The sequence below is a fragment of the Sander lucioperca genome, chromosome 21 (genome assembly GCF_008315115.2).
Source record: "Sander lucioperca isolate FBNREF2018 chromosome 21, SLUC_FBN_1.2, whole genome shotgun sequence".
NCBI classification, from domain to species: domain Eukaryota; kingdom Metazoa; phylum Chordata; class Actinopteri; order Perciformes; family Percidae; genus Sander; species Sander lucioperca.
This window is the reverse complement of record NC_050193.1, coordinates 19,722,190-19,738,054: the sequence shown is the minus strand read 5'-3', so window position 1 is coordinate 19,738,054 and position 15,865 is coordinate 19,722,190. Positions and strand designations below refer to the sequence as shown.

At 41.4% G+C, this 15,865-nt stretch overlaps 1 protein-coding gene across 1 annotated transcript; it reads right to left on the bottom strand.

The window, feature by feature from the left end:
* Positions 1-433: 433 nt before the first annotated feature.
* On the bottom strand, positions 434-15,021 carry LOC116060865 (nuclear factor of activated T cells 2 interacting protein). Its single transcript, XM_031314625.2, has 9 exons — positions 14,945-15,021; positions 12,786-12,884; positions 11,853-11,913; positions 9,150-9,270; positions 7,450-7,524; positions 5,199-5,442; positions 3,891-4,035; positions 854-975; positions 434-709 (listed from the first exon to the last, which is right to left on the bottom strand). Exons 1-9 carry the CDS (start codon positions 14,954-14,956, stop codon positions 548-550), a joined length of 1,041 nt encoding a protein of 346 aa, XP_031170485.1. The 5' UTR covers positions 14,957-15,021; the 3' UTR covers positions 434-547.
* Between the last annotated feature and the right edge of the window lie 844 nt (positions 15,022-15,865).

Sequence of the window (15,865 nt, the reverse complement as noted above, 5' to 3'; positions counted from 1 at the left end):
CACATACCCTTCACCATACCTAGAGATTAACATGGTTTTATGTCAGTTAGTCTAATAGCTGGTATGATTTGCATTGAGAGATGATTTTATGGAAAGTACCCCATGCCAATCTCTAGGTATGGTGAAGGGTATGTGATGATGTGGGGGTATGGTGAAGGGTATGTGTGTGCGCATGTGTGCGTGGAGTGTGTGTCTGTGTGTGTGTGTACGTGGAGTGTGTGTGGGGATTGTGTGTCTGTGTGTGTGTGCGTAGATTTAACGCAGAAGCATAAATTGTCCCTTAATATTACCTCAGAGTTTTCTTACAGTCATTTCTACTCTTTATTATTTCTCATAACAGTAAAAAAGGTCACAAAAACATTTAAATAAGTTTACAATAGTACATTGATTTAAGGGCTTGTGTATGTTTTAAAAATAGTTTCTAAACATTTAATGTGATTATTGTATTTTCAACATTTACAAATAAAGTGACTTTTACAAACAAAGTAACTGAACTACCAACCAGTGGTTTTACATGTCTTCTAGAATAATGGAGGCTGTCATGGACCTAAATCCAAACTTCGATGATGTCTCCGTCCTCCATGTCCAGCTGAGCCGGCGTCTGGCCCGGAGTCACTTTGCAGCCGTCGAAGTGGAAGCGGACCTTCTTCTGAGAGCCGGGGGACATCCGGGACAGGTACTGGGAGAAGACGGAGCCCAGCGGGGCGTCCTGGTAGATAGACAGACACAGACACAGACACACACACACACACACACACACACACACACACACACACACACACACACACACACACAGTTACATGGTGTCTTGATGCTAAAACCAACGGAGTGAAGGAGGAGAAGAGGTACGAACTCTGTGCAGGGAGAACTCCTGAGAGGAGTCTCTGTCTTTGCTCTGCAGCCTCACAGTCATCCTGCTGCTGCTGCTGCTGCTGCTGTCTCCCCTCTGGTCCTCCGCTGCCATCACCACGCACTCTGCACAACAAACTACAGTCAGTTACAGTCACCCTGCTGCTGCTGTCCCCCCCTCTGGTCCTCCGCTGCCATCACCACACACTCTGCACAACAAACTACAGTCACTTACCGCCAACCAATCAAGTTGCAGTTTACATTTAGGTCTGTCTAGATTCGTATGTCTGTAGTGAAGACTACTATCTAGGCGTGATGATGGAGCAGTGGATATGACACATGCCTTTGGTGTGGGAGATGTGGGTTCGATTCCCACTGTGATACATCAACCAATGTGTCCACAAGCAAGGCACTTAACCCCTAGTTGCAGAGGTGTGCGACCTCTGACATATATAGCAATTTTAAAGTAAAAGGTATTAAGTGTATTTGATTTGGATGTTTCACACATTCGGGCAGTCAGCAACCATACAGACAGGATAAAATCTGGGTGGGGAAAGTGAAAGCAGTGCTTGTCCCTCCCTCATTACCACCACTTAACCCGCTCAGTGGCAGCAGATCAGACTGTGGTAGTACTGGGCAGCTTCCAGTATGAATGTGATCAGATCAGACTGTGGTAGTACTGGGCAGCTTCCAGTATGAATGTGGTCAGATCAGACTGTGGTAGTACTGGGCAGCTTCCAGTATGAATGTGGTCAGATCAGACTGTGGTAGTAGGTAGACATTGGACCTTTAAGAAGTTTACACAGGCAACTAAATGTAATGACTTAACAGTTCAATGATTAGCTAAAAGTTATTGAGAAATGGTTAAAATGCTTAGGCCGGCTACACACTGGTGGCGTGAGCGTGGCGTGTCAGCTGCGTGGCGTTTTCTATGTCTTTCCACACCAGAAAGGTGTCTGACGCGGCGCTGCTGCTGCTAGCCTTGTCTGGACACATGGATGTTTCTCATAAATATAAACATAAATATATTCTGATCTGATTACAGCAGAGACAACGTCAGCAGGATTGACGGCAACATAGGATACAGAATATTTCGTTCACATGACAGGTGCAATATTAGAAAATTGATTATTTTTTTAAATGACATTTATATCTGCATTTATGTCAAAACCTTTTCAAACATCAACATGTCATTTATTAAATGTATTTGTGTCTAAATGACATATAAACATCTTTTCCTATTCTATGTTGTCTGGAAACCCTTCCAACACGCTGGCGTGAAAAATAGGTGTCGGTCCTATTTCTAGCATGCATGCGTTTTCTGAGACTCGAGCCGCGCCTGAGACGTGCGTGTTACGCAGGCAGCGTGCACGCTCTAACCGGTTACCATGGGAGCTGAAATACAAACGCTCACGCCACGCAGCTGACACGCTCACGCCACGCAGCTGATACACTCATGCCACGCAGCCAGTGTGTAGGAGCCCTAAGGGTTAGTGTTAGTTGTAGGATTGCTGACCAAACCGGCCTAAATATTGACATATTCAGTCTGCGTAGAGCACTACATGAAACCACCAATCATTACTCTGTCAGTTTGTAGCCATCACAGAGCTGCAGCTGAGTGATGTTGTAGGACAATGATTTGGTGCCCTCTGATGGCTAAACCATTTCAATGAAAACTGAGCAGACTCCATCTGCTGAGGAAGGCCATGAGATGTGGCTGAAAGCTCCACAAAAACCTTGATAAGAAGGGTCTGTTTCCGGGATTAAGAACCAACCTTCACGCTCTGAAAAACTACAACAGCCCACCGGATCTAGCTAGACCGGAAACTACACAACAGCACGCTGCACTAGTTTGGGCTTGGAGCCGGCCAGAGAGTAGGAGGCTAACGTTACGTTTTGGGTGGATGGCGAGCGCGAGACGCCGAAATGGACGCCAATAAGATTCTGAATGGAAAGTTTACTTTTAAAAAGTTGTGGAGGGGGACAGTAGTTTCACCACACAGCCTGTAGGACACGGAGGAAGCAGCCACACTGGAACTGCTGCAGAGTCCAAACTCTGTCTCATTAACCGTGATCACTGGACGTCAGAGAGGAATCAACATTATTTAGGAGTTACTAAACACTAGATGGACTCTGGATATCAGCATACGGTTTTAGGACTGGGTTGTTTGTATCGTTTTTTGACTGTTTTTGTCATTTGGGACATTGTCCCCCCTTTTCTGTCCAGGAGAACTGTTACATTCCTTATTAGAGAAACGTAAAGGTTACCAATGTCCTGCTGTGGCGTCTGGTTTTTGGACCATTTAGTTTGTGCTGTATCAGCAGAGTGTTAGTGTTACATCTCAGTTAGGTTAGGGACTTGGAGGAATGGTTCAATAATGACAGATTCACACATTCACAATTAGAAATCTTAAAGTCAAGTTCATAAAGTAACTTTCTTTGCATTCATTTGATTCCCAGTTAAGATCCACTGGTAAGAATGGCTTTCCATTGTTAATATGGACTTAAAAACTGTTCTGAATTGCAAAATAATAGAATTGTAGTCATGTGATGAAACATGCGATTAATCGTGATTAACTATAGAAATTTGGCGATTAATCGTTTAGCCCTAGTCTTAAATGAAAGTTTTAAACCCATTTCAGTTTTTTCAAACGATATAAAATTGAATACCCAAAATTCAATGAAAGTAGCGATCAAGTCCTTGCAATTGTACTTAACGATTTGGGTAATTTGGTTAAAAAGAAACCCATATTTCTCTTCTAGAAGTTTTGAGAACGGGACCCGAGGCCAACATGAGGGTTAGCTGAAATTCCAGACTTTGTTTGCGTGATAACGACTAAACCATTTCAATGAAAACTGAGCAGACTCCATCTGCTGAGGAAGGCCATGAGATGTGGCTGAAAGCTCCACAAAAACCTTGATAAGAAGGGTCTGTTTCCGGGATTAAGAACCAACCGTCACGCTCTCTCTTCAAGCATCGTGAGGAGAACAGTTTACTAGTGAAGGGAAGAACTAGCGTCTGCGTATGTCACGTGACCCACCGATGATGTCAGCGATGCCGAGGCCGAGCTCGCCGACGGTTGAGTGCGTTGGAAGCTCCACGTCCTCCCTCAACAGCAGCAGGCGAGGAGGAGGAACGCTAAGGATGCCGGACAGCTGGGTCACCACTTCACTCAACGGCGTCGACTAGAAACACAGAAAACCACTTGTTAAAGGAACACGAGACTTATTGGGACTTCATCTTTTTCCCCGAAGATTCTGGTATCTACCAGACCGAATAGCAACGCGGATTTTGGCGCCTCATTCCAGTGCCACTGATATGTCTGCTCTTCTCTCTGATGCTCTGAAGACGATACAGGCAACACAAACACCGCTGCATCTGACGCTAGTTAACACTATACTCAACAGCAGCTAACGTTAGCCTACTGCTAGCTAGTTAACACTATACTCAACAGCAGCTAACGTTAGCCTACTGCTAGCTAGTTAACACTATACTCAACAGCAGCTAACGTTAGCCTACCGCTAGCTAGTTAACACTATACTCTACAGCAGCTAACGTTAGCCTACTGCTAGCTAGTTAACACTATACTCTACAGCAGCTAACGTTAGCCTACTGCTAGCTAGTTAACACTATACTCTACAGCAGCTAACGTTAGCCTACTGCTAGCTAGTTAACACTATACTCAACAGCAGCTAACGTTAGCCTACCGCTAGCTAGTAGCTGGATTAAACACGGTTAAAATGCTGACAGCTAACGTTAAACGGTGTAAAGTGTGACTGTGTTTTACTGTAGAGGATTCAACACCGGGATGTAACAATCTGCAGCTGCTGCTGTCGGAAAAACACAGACGGTGCGTTCAATGAAACTGGTAATTTACAGCCTCGTGGTGAATTCAAAGTTATTCTTAAATGCCCTTTCCCATCTGGTGGTTGTTTTTGTCATTCAACAGCAGTTTACTAGTGAAATAAGTTATTGTTATTGTTATACATTATTATTAAATCATTTAATTTTGACCACATGGCCTTAGCAATAACAAGCCATTCTTTTGTTTCCGTTTCAGGCACCCTTGAGGCACCGGGCAAAAATTATGTATGCGATTAATTTAGATTAATTAATCACAGGAGTACGTAATTAATTCGATTACATTTTTTAATCGATTGACAGCCCTAGAGAGTCTCCACGCTGCCTCCACTTTGGGCTCAAAACTTAACGCTTAAAACCCAAAACATAGCGGTGTAAATGTAGCCTGAATAATAGTGGAACATCGGTGTGCACGTCTACGTACTCCTCGTCTACTACTGCACGTATCTGGACAGTGTTTTTTAGAGCGTGGTCTCTGCGTACGTACCGACTGAACCTGGATCTTGTGGACGTCCGTTCGGCAGCGGATCTTGAGGGGAATCTCCCGGACCAACGAGCTGTACGGAGAATCCTGGAGCCCCGAGTCGGGGTTCATGACGCCGTCATCGTCAGGGCTCATGATGATGACGTCGTCGTTGCAGCTTCTGGAGTTTCTGGAGCTTCTGCAGCTTCTGTCCTGAGGTTCGGGAGACAGGAGGTAGTTCACCGCCCGGAGCTTCCGGTCAATCTCGCTGAGAACGACAAACACACACACAAGCTTTTCTGTAGTTTGGTCGTAAAACCCCTTTGAGTTCCATGAATTCTGCTGTTTATATAAGTTCACATTCATATTGTTGTTCAATCCCTCCAGAAAAACGTGATCATGTGATCTCATAATTCAATGCATAATCAGCCAAAGTCTGCATATTTATTTCGGGGGGGGCGCATTTTTTCAAATACGCCGCACTTTCGCCACATAAATTGCAGATTTCCGCGCAAAATATGCAGGGCTTGCATGATTTCATAATCCCCGCATTTTTGTTGCAAAAAAGTCCCATATATCTTAGCAGAAAGTTGAAAAATGTTGCGTTTACTTCAAACAAGAGCAGCAATTTCCCCTGTTGCCATGGGAACGTTATGAAGTGACGTAATTACGCGACGTGAACATCATCGAAAAGCTGCAAACCCCGCGATGAAGCCACGATGAAACCAGTTTTAAAAAGTTCCCGCAATTTCATCGCATAAAATTGCATAAATATCCCGCATATTCCATCACATTTTTTAAGAAAACGTGCCGCATAATCAAGGATTTTAGCCCAAAACTATCACAAAAAAGTTTTTTTTTTCTGGAAGGACTGGTTGTTTATTCCGCTCATGGAAACAGACACATTTTATAATCCAAACATGAATGATCTGCTATATTACGTTACATATCCACGATCAGAAGGAGCTGGGTGGAGCCAAAAAATCTTATTTTACAAGCCCCCCTTTCTCAGATGAGACAACAAACATATAGATAGGGCGCCCGGTTAGCTCAGCTGGAAGAGCGGGCGCCCATATATAGAGGTTTACTCCTCGACGCAGCGGCCGCGGGTTAGACTCCGCCCTGTGGCCCTTTGCTGCATGTCATCCCCCCCCTCCCCTTTCAAGTCTTCAGCTGTCCTGTCAATAACGGACTAAAATGCCCAAAAAATAATATTCAAAATCTAACAAAAACAAACATATAGACTATAGATATAAAACAGACAGACTGTCGGTCAGTAAATTTTACAGAGAAAAGACAGAGAGAGAAGATATTTTTTTGAACTGAAAGGTATTGATATTACCCTTTAAATCATTATCCAAAGAGTTCCACAATCATTAGTATTATCATAACTTCTATATGTACTTGTTACCACACTGCACATAGCTGTACATACTGTATATATCTGTCTATATGGTTCATACAGAATATCCATATTTATTCTGTTTTTCTTATTATATATTCTGCTAATACACTGCATATATCTATATCTATATTATTCTTACTACTAGTATAATGTCACTGCTACCACACTGCACATTTCTGAACATGTTGTTCATACATTGTTCATATTACATAGCCATATTTATTCTGCTCTTATAACACTGCACTATATTTCTTGTCCTGCCTATGCACCACCTGTCTTTACTTTGTATATCACATTGCACTTTTCTGCATTTTTGCACTTCTGGTTAGACGCTAGGGATCGACCGATATGGATTATTTAGTGCCGATACCGTTTTTTTTTCATCAGCCTTAGCTGATGACCGATACGGCTGCCGATTTTCTTGAGGCGATATTTGGAGCCGATACTGCTTTTGCTCCTTCAATTTACATCATAACAATGTAAACCCTGCCACACTGGATTTGTTTTGGGAATCTGCTCTGCCATTTCTTTAAAAATAATAAACAAAAACACAGATCAGTGTCACTTCTGCAATCATCTTACATTCATATGACCCAAATGTTGTGTGCAATGTGCATCATATGGATGTGTGCAGCGTCTCCAGCAACACAGAGCTGCCTGTGGATGTCTGTCTGTAAATAATGGCGGGAAAAAACTATCGGCGAACACAGCAGCCGCGTATTGGCCAATGCCGATAAAATCGGTCTATCACTATTAGATGCAAACTGCATTTTGTCGTCTTTGTACTTGTACTCTGCACAATGACAATAAAGTTGAATCTAATCTACTTATTCGGTAAAAACTGCAACCGAGGGAAGGATCCAGACTCACCTGATCTTCCGTTGGGCCTGTCTGGACTGTTTCTGGACCGGACTCTGCGGAGGAGACGGGCAGCGCATGGCTGCTCTGAAACAAAGGTGAGAAAATAAATTCATGTTAAGTTAATCTTAAAGGTTTGACTGCTTATTATGATAACACCCCTGAAAGAAGGAGTGAAGAATCACCAGGGCCTCATATATAAAAGACTGCACCGCTTTCATACCAGAAGATGGTGTACAGCCAGAACTTGAAAAGTACCTACGCACAGAAATATTCACATGTATAAAACCGGGCGTACGCCAGGTCCTGCACACCTTTCCTTTATACATCACAATCAACGTGAAATTGAGCGCACGTGAACGAGCCACCGACCCCGCCTTGCCTCCTCCCGTAAATTAATATGGAAATTACTATGAATGCGCCCCCGACGTCATTCTTTGTCCAATCACAACGGGTTATCCCGCTGCAGACGGGAAAACCTTCACCGACTGAGGTTGAGGTGCCGATCACGGAGGTGGAGGCGAGAAACATTTTTCTGTTTGGAGGTTTGTCATCTCGGATAAGCAAAATGCCCAGAGTGGCAAATGGTGACCGGGCGGTGAATGCACCGAACCATGGCAGGAATAAATACATAAAGTCTAATGTTGAAGTGCAAATCAAGAGAATAGTGGCAGCACCACACCAGTTACAGAACAACATGCATCTCAGTGTCAGTCCACATTACCACAATAAGCAGTTTGAACTCACTGATGTAATGCCATTTATTTTCTAAGTGTTAGTACGCTCAGAGAAACTGAGTCCAGCGTGAGGGAGACCAGACCCAGAGGAGGAGAGGTTAGTGAGGCCAGCGTCTCCACGGCAGCTGATCCGCTGCACCACGCATGGATGGAATAATGAAATAGTAAATAGGACTACAGTAACAGAAATATGTGCAGAATTAAGACAGTCGAGACGGCCTAGTGTTTGGTGGACCGGGTACACCTTGTTCACTTAATAGTCTACAAATCATCCACGGGATCAATTACACATCATGAGTTAGCCCCCCCGACACAGCGTGTGTTCCTGGGGAGATGGATCCATGCGTCCCGCCTCCTGTGCACCATGGATGTCTACAGAATCACAGACACTATTGCATTTTTCCGTGCCGATCTTTTTGTTGCACAGTGAAAAAGATATTTCATCTCTGGGAAATACAGAGGATGACTGAAAGTATTTTCTAAGTGGATTTATCATTTATTTCCCGTCCTCATGTTTAACAGAGGTTAAGTAGCCTGTGAAGTAAACAGTTAGCAGTGTGAAAGATGTGAAACATTACCCACATAAATGATCAGACTTTTATGAACTATCAGCAGATATAATTATGTTTTTCATAGACAACGTCACAGACGTATGCCAGTAACTGTAGGGAAACTTTATTTTGTAACGTTTGGTGATTTTCGGCACTTTTCAGTTAGAATTCGCCACGTTACAGAGCCAGAAAAGACTTTGAGGACAGCCCGCACATTCTCACGTCAAGTAAATTTTTTAGACATCACAAAACAAAAACAAAAAACCAGCGTACGCAAGCTTTTCGTGCATAGGCAACGTTTATACATGAGGCCCCAGGAGAAGATCTGTGCAGAATGATGTGAATTCATTGAATTTTGCTGTTGTAAAGGTAACGTTTAAATGTAGATTTACAGATTTTAAAACCCATTTTTCTAACTACTTACGGTTCTGTTTTCTTCTCCACGTGTTCTACTTCGTCTTCGGAGTCGCTGAGGCCGACGACCACGGCTGCACTCCGCTTCGGAGACGAGAACGGCGACCACAAACCGTCGTCTGCAACGTCGTCTGTTCAGAGACACAAACAATCAAATCTGCTGCTGAGCTCAACTCCTTCTGAGTTTTTAACACGGGAATATAAAAATGGACACTAGTAATCATTGCATCGATGCATCGCGGTGCAGAAGTGGAGGATTCTGCATCGATGCAGCGACAGACCATAATCCAGCGTGTTCCCGAGGTTTGTGGAAGACTTAGGTGCACATATTTCGCAAACGTTACGTTTTTATATAAAATAAATGCAATTTACTGGCACGCAGGCAAATTTTACTACATTGGAAATCAAGCACCCCACCTACTGCAGCACAATGGCTTAAGGGTGTAAAGCTGTTTTTACATCTGGAGAAGATTAGATTCACAATAAGAGGTTCTAACAAATTCCTCTCAGTGTGGGAATCTCTATTGTCATACTTTAGTAACCTCCAAGCCCTACCGGGGTAGTGAGTGACCATCCTGGCTGACTCCAGAGGATGACTGCTAGGGCTGCACGATTATGGCCAAAATGATAATCACGATTATTTTTATCAATATACTGATTAGAGGTCGACCGATTTATCGGCCGATTTTTGGCATTTTTTAACATAATCGGCATCGGCCAATATCCCAGTATATCAAGGCGATTAATAGGCAGGCACATCTGCGGGCAGCCTAGTGTTAAAAACATGAAGAGGCGACATTTTTTACAGCGCACCCAGACCAGCTGGCTCCAGCCCCTCCCCTCGTGAAGTCTTGCCGTGTGTCGCGCAGCCACTTCAGGCTCAGACGCTACCGTTAGCAGTAGCATGTTGCTGGTGTTCTTACCTTGGGATTAACTGTACTAATAAAACCGTACAAAACACCGCGGCCACACCGCTGTGGAAGCTCCCCGAATATCATTTATCAGAGTCTGGTTGTTACCCCTGTCCGTGGCAGTCTCATCCACTCCTATAACGGAGCTAACTGGAGCTAGCTAACCGCTAACGGAGCTAATCGTTGCTAACAGAGCCTTCAGTTCTCCGTGCCTGTATCCATTAACTGCATCTATGGACTCGAGCACGAATAAAACCCTTAATTTTATTAAATTGGCTGGACGAGTTTTAAATTCCAACTCAGAGTTGTTTGAATGACAGAAATGTGCTGAGATAAGATCCTGATGAGAACAACAGGACATGTAACAGGAGGGTCCCCAAAACACAGAGAAACACTTCAACTAATGAACAATGATCTAACAAACAGGTGAAGAAGAACTGACTTCAGAGAGCTCTAGTCTGATGGGATTCAACAGGAGTTATAGAGGAGGAAATAGTGTTGAGATTAATAAGAACGTCACTTTCTGTGAAGCAGATTTGTATTCTCAGAAGTTTAATAAATGCTGCTAAGTGCACTAAACTTTATTTTTTTCATTTAAAAGTTTATTTGACAAAGTTTATTTTCTACTTACCTGTTTCGTGTATTTAATATATTTTTCATACATTATTTATACAATATACAGTATGTTTTTACATTATACATTTTTAATTGAAGTATACAAGTGTAGATTGGTGAAGTGTTCAATAAATGTTTTTGTTGAGAAATTCTGAGTATATTAGTGTTACATTTTATCTTTCAAATAGAGGTTTAAAAACTAGCACATATCGGCCAAATATCAGCCAAAATAAATCGGCAGCATTAATCAGCTGACCCTGATTACTAAAGATCAGCATCGGCATCGGCCAGAGAAAACCCATATCGGTCGACCTCTAATACTGATCACGATTAATTATCACGATTATTTGTTGATTTTAACCAAAACTAATGTTATTGTCACATAGGCTAATCATAACTGCTTCCACATCCATGTGGTGCTACATTCCTCCTCTGTTGAAGGATACTATGAAGGAGCCATTTCAGCTGTTGTGCGACCGCTTTCCAAACATGCGCGTTTGCCGTGAAAAGATACAGGCAACGCAATTTTCTGTTCACGTCAACGGCGCATGTTAAAATCTGGTGCCAATAGGGCACCGGTGGCCGGTATCTACCGGACGAAATAGCAACGCGGATTACGGTGCCACTTAAATGTCTGCGTTGCGTTCGATTAATTGTGCAGCCCTAATGACTGCCTCCTCTATATTCAAGCTACACTATATAAACTTAGCACAAAAAGTAAGTTTGGTAGATTATTTCTCTGTGGTAACAATGCTTTTTGGCAATAAATCTTATTTTTTAAGATTTGGCAAATTTGATGAGCTGCTGCTCATCCCATAAATGCATGTTCCTTACAGATGGGCCACCTTAGCCAGCGCCTTCACCACTAACGGAGCGAGCTGGAAAATCAAACTGTTCCTGAACCCCGTGGGGAGGAGGGCCACAACATCATGGCCACCAACACAACTCAGCAAAGACTGGTCTTGCCCGGGCTTTAACTTCTGGATATTCGGCAGCGTTGCTGCTACAACGGACCGAATGGCTTCGCTCGCATCTTTCTAGCGCACGTCCTCAACGTCATCGTTCTCAGCCACTCCCTCTGTTCACTGATTGGACCGGTAAACGCAGACGGAGCACTGAAGGGAAAAGAACATTGAGCAGAAGTACGTAGGAGGGCGGGGCCAGGCTAATGCACCTCAGTTTCTTACCTGAGTTTTCTTTTCCAGCGAACATTTCTGCCGTTGGCTTCAGCTGCAGACTGCTGCTCACCTGAACACAGAGGACACAGCGGCACGTATGGACAGATACGTTCAGACGTCAAATATATATCTAGGGCTGCAACTAACGATTATTTTCATAGTCAATTAATCTGTCGATTATTTTCTTGATTAATCGATTAGTTGTTTGATCTATAAAAATGTCAAAACATGGTGAAAAATGTAGATCAGTGTTTCCCAAAAAGCTTAAGATGACATCCTCAAATGTCTTGTTTTGTCCACAACTCAAAGATCTTCAGTTTCCTGTCTCAGAGGAGAGAAGAAACTAGAAGATATTCACATTTAACAAGCTGGAATCAGAGAAATCTGATTTTTTTTAATAAAAAAATGACTGAAATAATTAATCGATTATCAAAATAGTTGGCGATTAATTTAATAGTTGACAACTAATCAATTAATTGATTCATCGTTGCACCTCTATATATATCATCACAAACAATATCGCTTTGATATCTTATGGGATAGGGCTGTGCAATTAATCAAAATGTAATCGTGATTATGATTTCGGCTCCAAATGATCAACAAAAACAGAATAATCCAGAAAAACTAATATTTAGCTCATTACGTTTTGCAAGTAAACTCTTATTTCTCTCGTTCTGAATGAAAAAGTTTAAACAGGAAAAGTATTTAGGGAAAGTTCACAGTTGTGTTTGTTCCTGTTGATTTATTTAATTTTATCCACTGTGTTTTTAAGTTCAATAACTGCAACATCTTTCCAGAAGTCAACGAGTAATCGTGTTAAATAATCGTGATTTCAATAATCGAGCAGCCCTATTTAGACATCAAGTATATATCATCACAGACTGTTGATGTCAGAGTCAAACAAACATCTCCAGACTGTTCTGGCGTCCGCCGGCCGTTTACCTTGTTTGAGTAAACGGGAACAGAGACGATGGCTGAAGGGTCCAGGATGCGTCTGCGTTTGGGGGCCGGCTTCGCTGCCTGCTTCTCGCTGTCAGACACCTGCAGAACAGACACAGGTCAGCTGATTTACACATAATATATATATACACTGTACAGCATTAATACATGGACCGGTAGTATATATACACTGTACAGCATTAATACATGGACCGGTAGTATATATACACTGTACATCATTAATACATGGACCGGTAGTATATATACACTGTACAGCATTAATACATGGACCGGTAGTATATATACACTGTACAGCATTAATACATGGACCGGTAGTATATATACACTGTACAGCATTAATACATGGACTATGGTGTGTGCTTCTCGCTGTCAGACACCTGCAGAACAGACACAGGTCAGCTGATTTACACATAACATACACTACCGGTCAAAAGTTTGGGGTCACTTAGAAACTTCCATTCCTGTACATAATGTCTAAAGGGTTCTCAACTGTTGTAGACAGAAGTGGCTGATCTTTAATGTAATATCATCTTTAATGTAATATCATCTTTAATGTAATATCATCTTTAATGTAATATCATCTTTAATGTAATATCTACATTACCCATTATCAGCAACCATTCATCCAACGGTCCAAAGGCTCATTCTGTTCACTAATCTGATATCATTTTAAAAGGCTCACTGAGAAAACATGGAGAACCATTTAGACATTATTACAGCCCATAATATAATCTGAAAACTGCTGCCCTGATTAAAAACAATGCAACTGAGCTGCTATTCTGTCTATAATGGACATTTCTAAGTGTCTGTATTTTAAGGAAGAACATTTATTTATGTAAGATACATTATTTATTCACAAAAAAGGATTTTTCCTCATTTTTTTAATTAAGGCATTAAGATGAATTTCCAAAAGATGATTTTTTTATTCCTCTTTTTAGTCAAATTTAGCATGGCTTCATAAAGTCATGCTGAGCACTGTAAGTCTTCCCTTCATATAAACAGGGTGGACAAAATATTAGAAACACTATTCTGTAAAACGCAGAACAAACTACAGGCTCCAAAATGATCATTAACATTAATAAACATCTTGTTGTTGTTGTTGTGTGAGACAGCATTGGGTTGAGATAACCGACCTTTAGGTGGAACTACTAAGACATCTGAACGTTACATTTTAATGTTGATAACCAAACTAACGTTACTTTTAGCGGTTTTTTTAAATGGATTTCGGCGCTAGTCTTGTTATACTTTCATCCACACACAGGTTGTGAAGTACCACGCCTTGTGTACGTTGTTATAATGCCGGTTTATTAGTAGAAACTAGAACCGAAACCAACAGGCAGCTAGCGGACCAACTAAACACATTGTGTATGCTAGGATGGTGAACGACATGTCCCGCCCTCCGCCACCTCTGATTGGCTGGCACTCGTTGCTTACGTTGGTTGGATTGGTTAGGATCAGGCATTAGCATTTATCAATCTCCTAATGTACTGTCAAAAGAAAAACCTCGATTTAATGTGTTAAAAAACGAAATGTTTTGCCTATAATATACATATATATTAAGACCATTAATGTTACTTCACAAAGAAAAAGGGCATTAAAACTGTAAGATTGTGCTCTGTTATTAATTTATTTTTTATTCTTTTTGACCTGGCATGTTCTTTTTTGTTTTTCTACTTGTAGGTTTTGTGTATATTTTTTAAATTTCTGTATATTTTTAATATCTACTTAAAAATAAGTGACCTATTACCGTTTTTTCTACATATTTATAATGCATACATTTAAAAAATAAAAAGAGGAGTGGGATTGGTCAGAGTTAGGGTAGAATGTCAGGGTAAGCCAATCAGAGGCAGAGTAGGGCGGGACATGCCTTCGCCATCCTAGAAACAAAATGCTCGTCCTCGCTAACTACAGGCTTTTATTTTGAAGGGCTTACCGTAACGGTTAGCTAACCTCCGACTACAATGATGCTAATGTGCACTTTAGAGGTAGTTTAATCCGTTTCTGTGGCTTCACACCGAAACTCTTCACGTTCCGCTAGTAGCGGATTTAATTACAACAACGTTACACTCGTTATTTTTGACTTAATTCGCCCATTAAGTGTTTTAAACAGATAAACAGCAGCAGATGTGTCAAACACTCACCGCGTCAGCCATGATTGTTTCTTTATCCGCGCGCTGCTGCTGCTGCCTTCACGGACTGTGGGAGATAATGAGTCATTACATTTTCCACTGGATGTTATATTGACGGATTTCATCCATTGTAGTACCGTAAGTGGATATATTCTAAGCCGTCCTTTGTATGGCTTATAAACGCTGTAAGCTGTTCCTAAATGTCGTTTTTCTTTTCTGTAGCCTTTTTGCTTAACGTGTACTTTTTAACTAATACACCCTTTTTTGTTTTTGGGTGTTATGTTTTGTTTATGTGATTCTTTATCTGTCATGTGCAGTGACACCGTGTGTATATTTAACCTATTGATCCATATTTTCTTTCCTCTACGAGCGTTTTGTATGTTTTCTTATGAAGGATTTTTCCGCTGTCGGGTGTTGCGTTCAGGTACTATGGGAAAATACTAAACACGAATGAAGGAGCGACGAGATGTTTCTTCTTTAGGTTTTATCGGCGGTTGGTGAACCAGGTTATAGATCCATCACCGCCAGATAATGAACTGGAGTTTGGAGCAGAAAAACTAAACTAAACAAATAACTTAATTCCATCTCTACTACTCTTAAAACTGTGTACTTTCCATGATGTTTTTATCCCAGCAGATTCCCTAATGTACCAACGAGAAGTTTGCAGTTGTAGTTTATTAAGTACATTTACTCAAGTACTGTACTTTGTAAAAAATTGAAGGTACTTGTACTTTAAGTATTTCAATTTACTGCTACTTTATACTTCTATTTTTTTTATTGAAATAAATCTGAGGGAAATGTACGCTTTACTCCACAATAGTAAAAAAATAAAAAATAAAAAAATATTTCACTTCACATTGTTTTTATTCCGCTCATGGAAACAGACACATTTTGTAATCAAAACACAGATTATTTGCTATATTATTATAGTAT

Bases quoted from the DNA above. Each gene is read 5' to 3' on its own strand.
- LOC116060865 (XM_031314625.2), bottom strand. The intron at 11,914-12,785 runs GTAAACGGCCGG...CTCTGTGTTCAG, and splicing joins TTCCCGTTTACTCAAACAAG to GTGAGCAGCAGTCTGCAGCT. The intron at 5,443-7,449 runs GTGAGTCTGGAT...TGTCGTTCTCAG, and splicing joins CAGGCCCAACGGAAGATCAG to CGAGATTGACCGGAAGCTCC.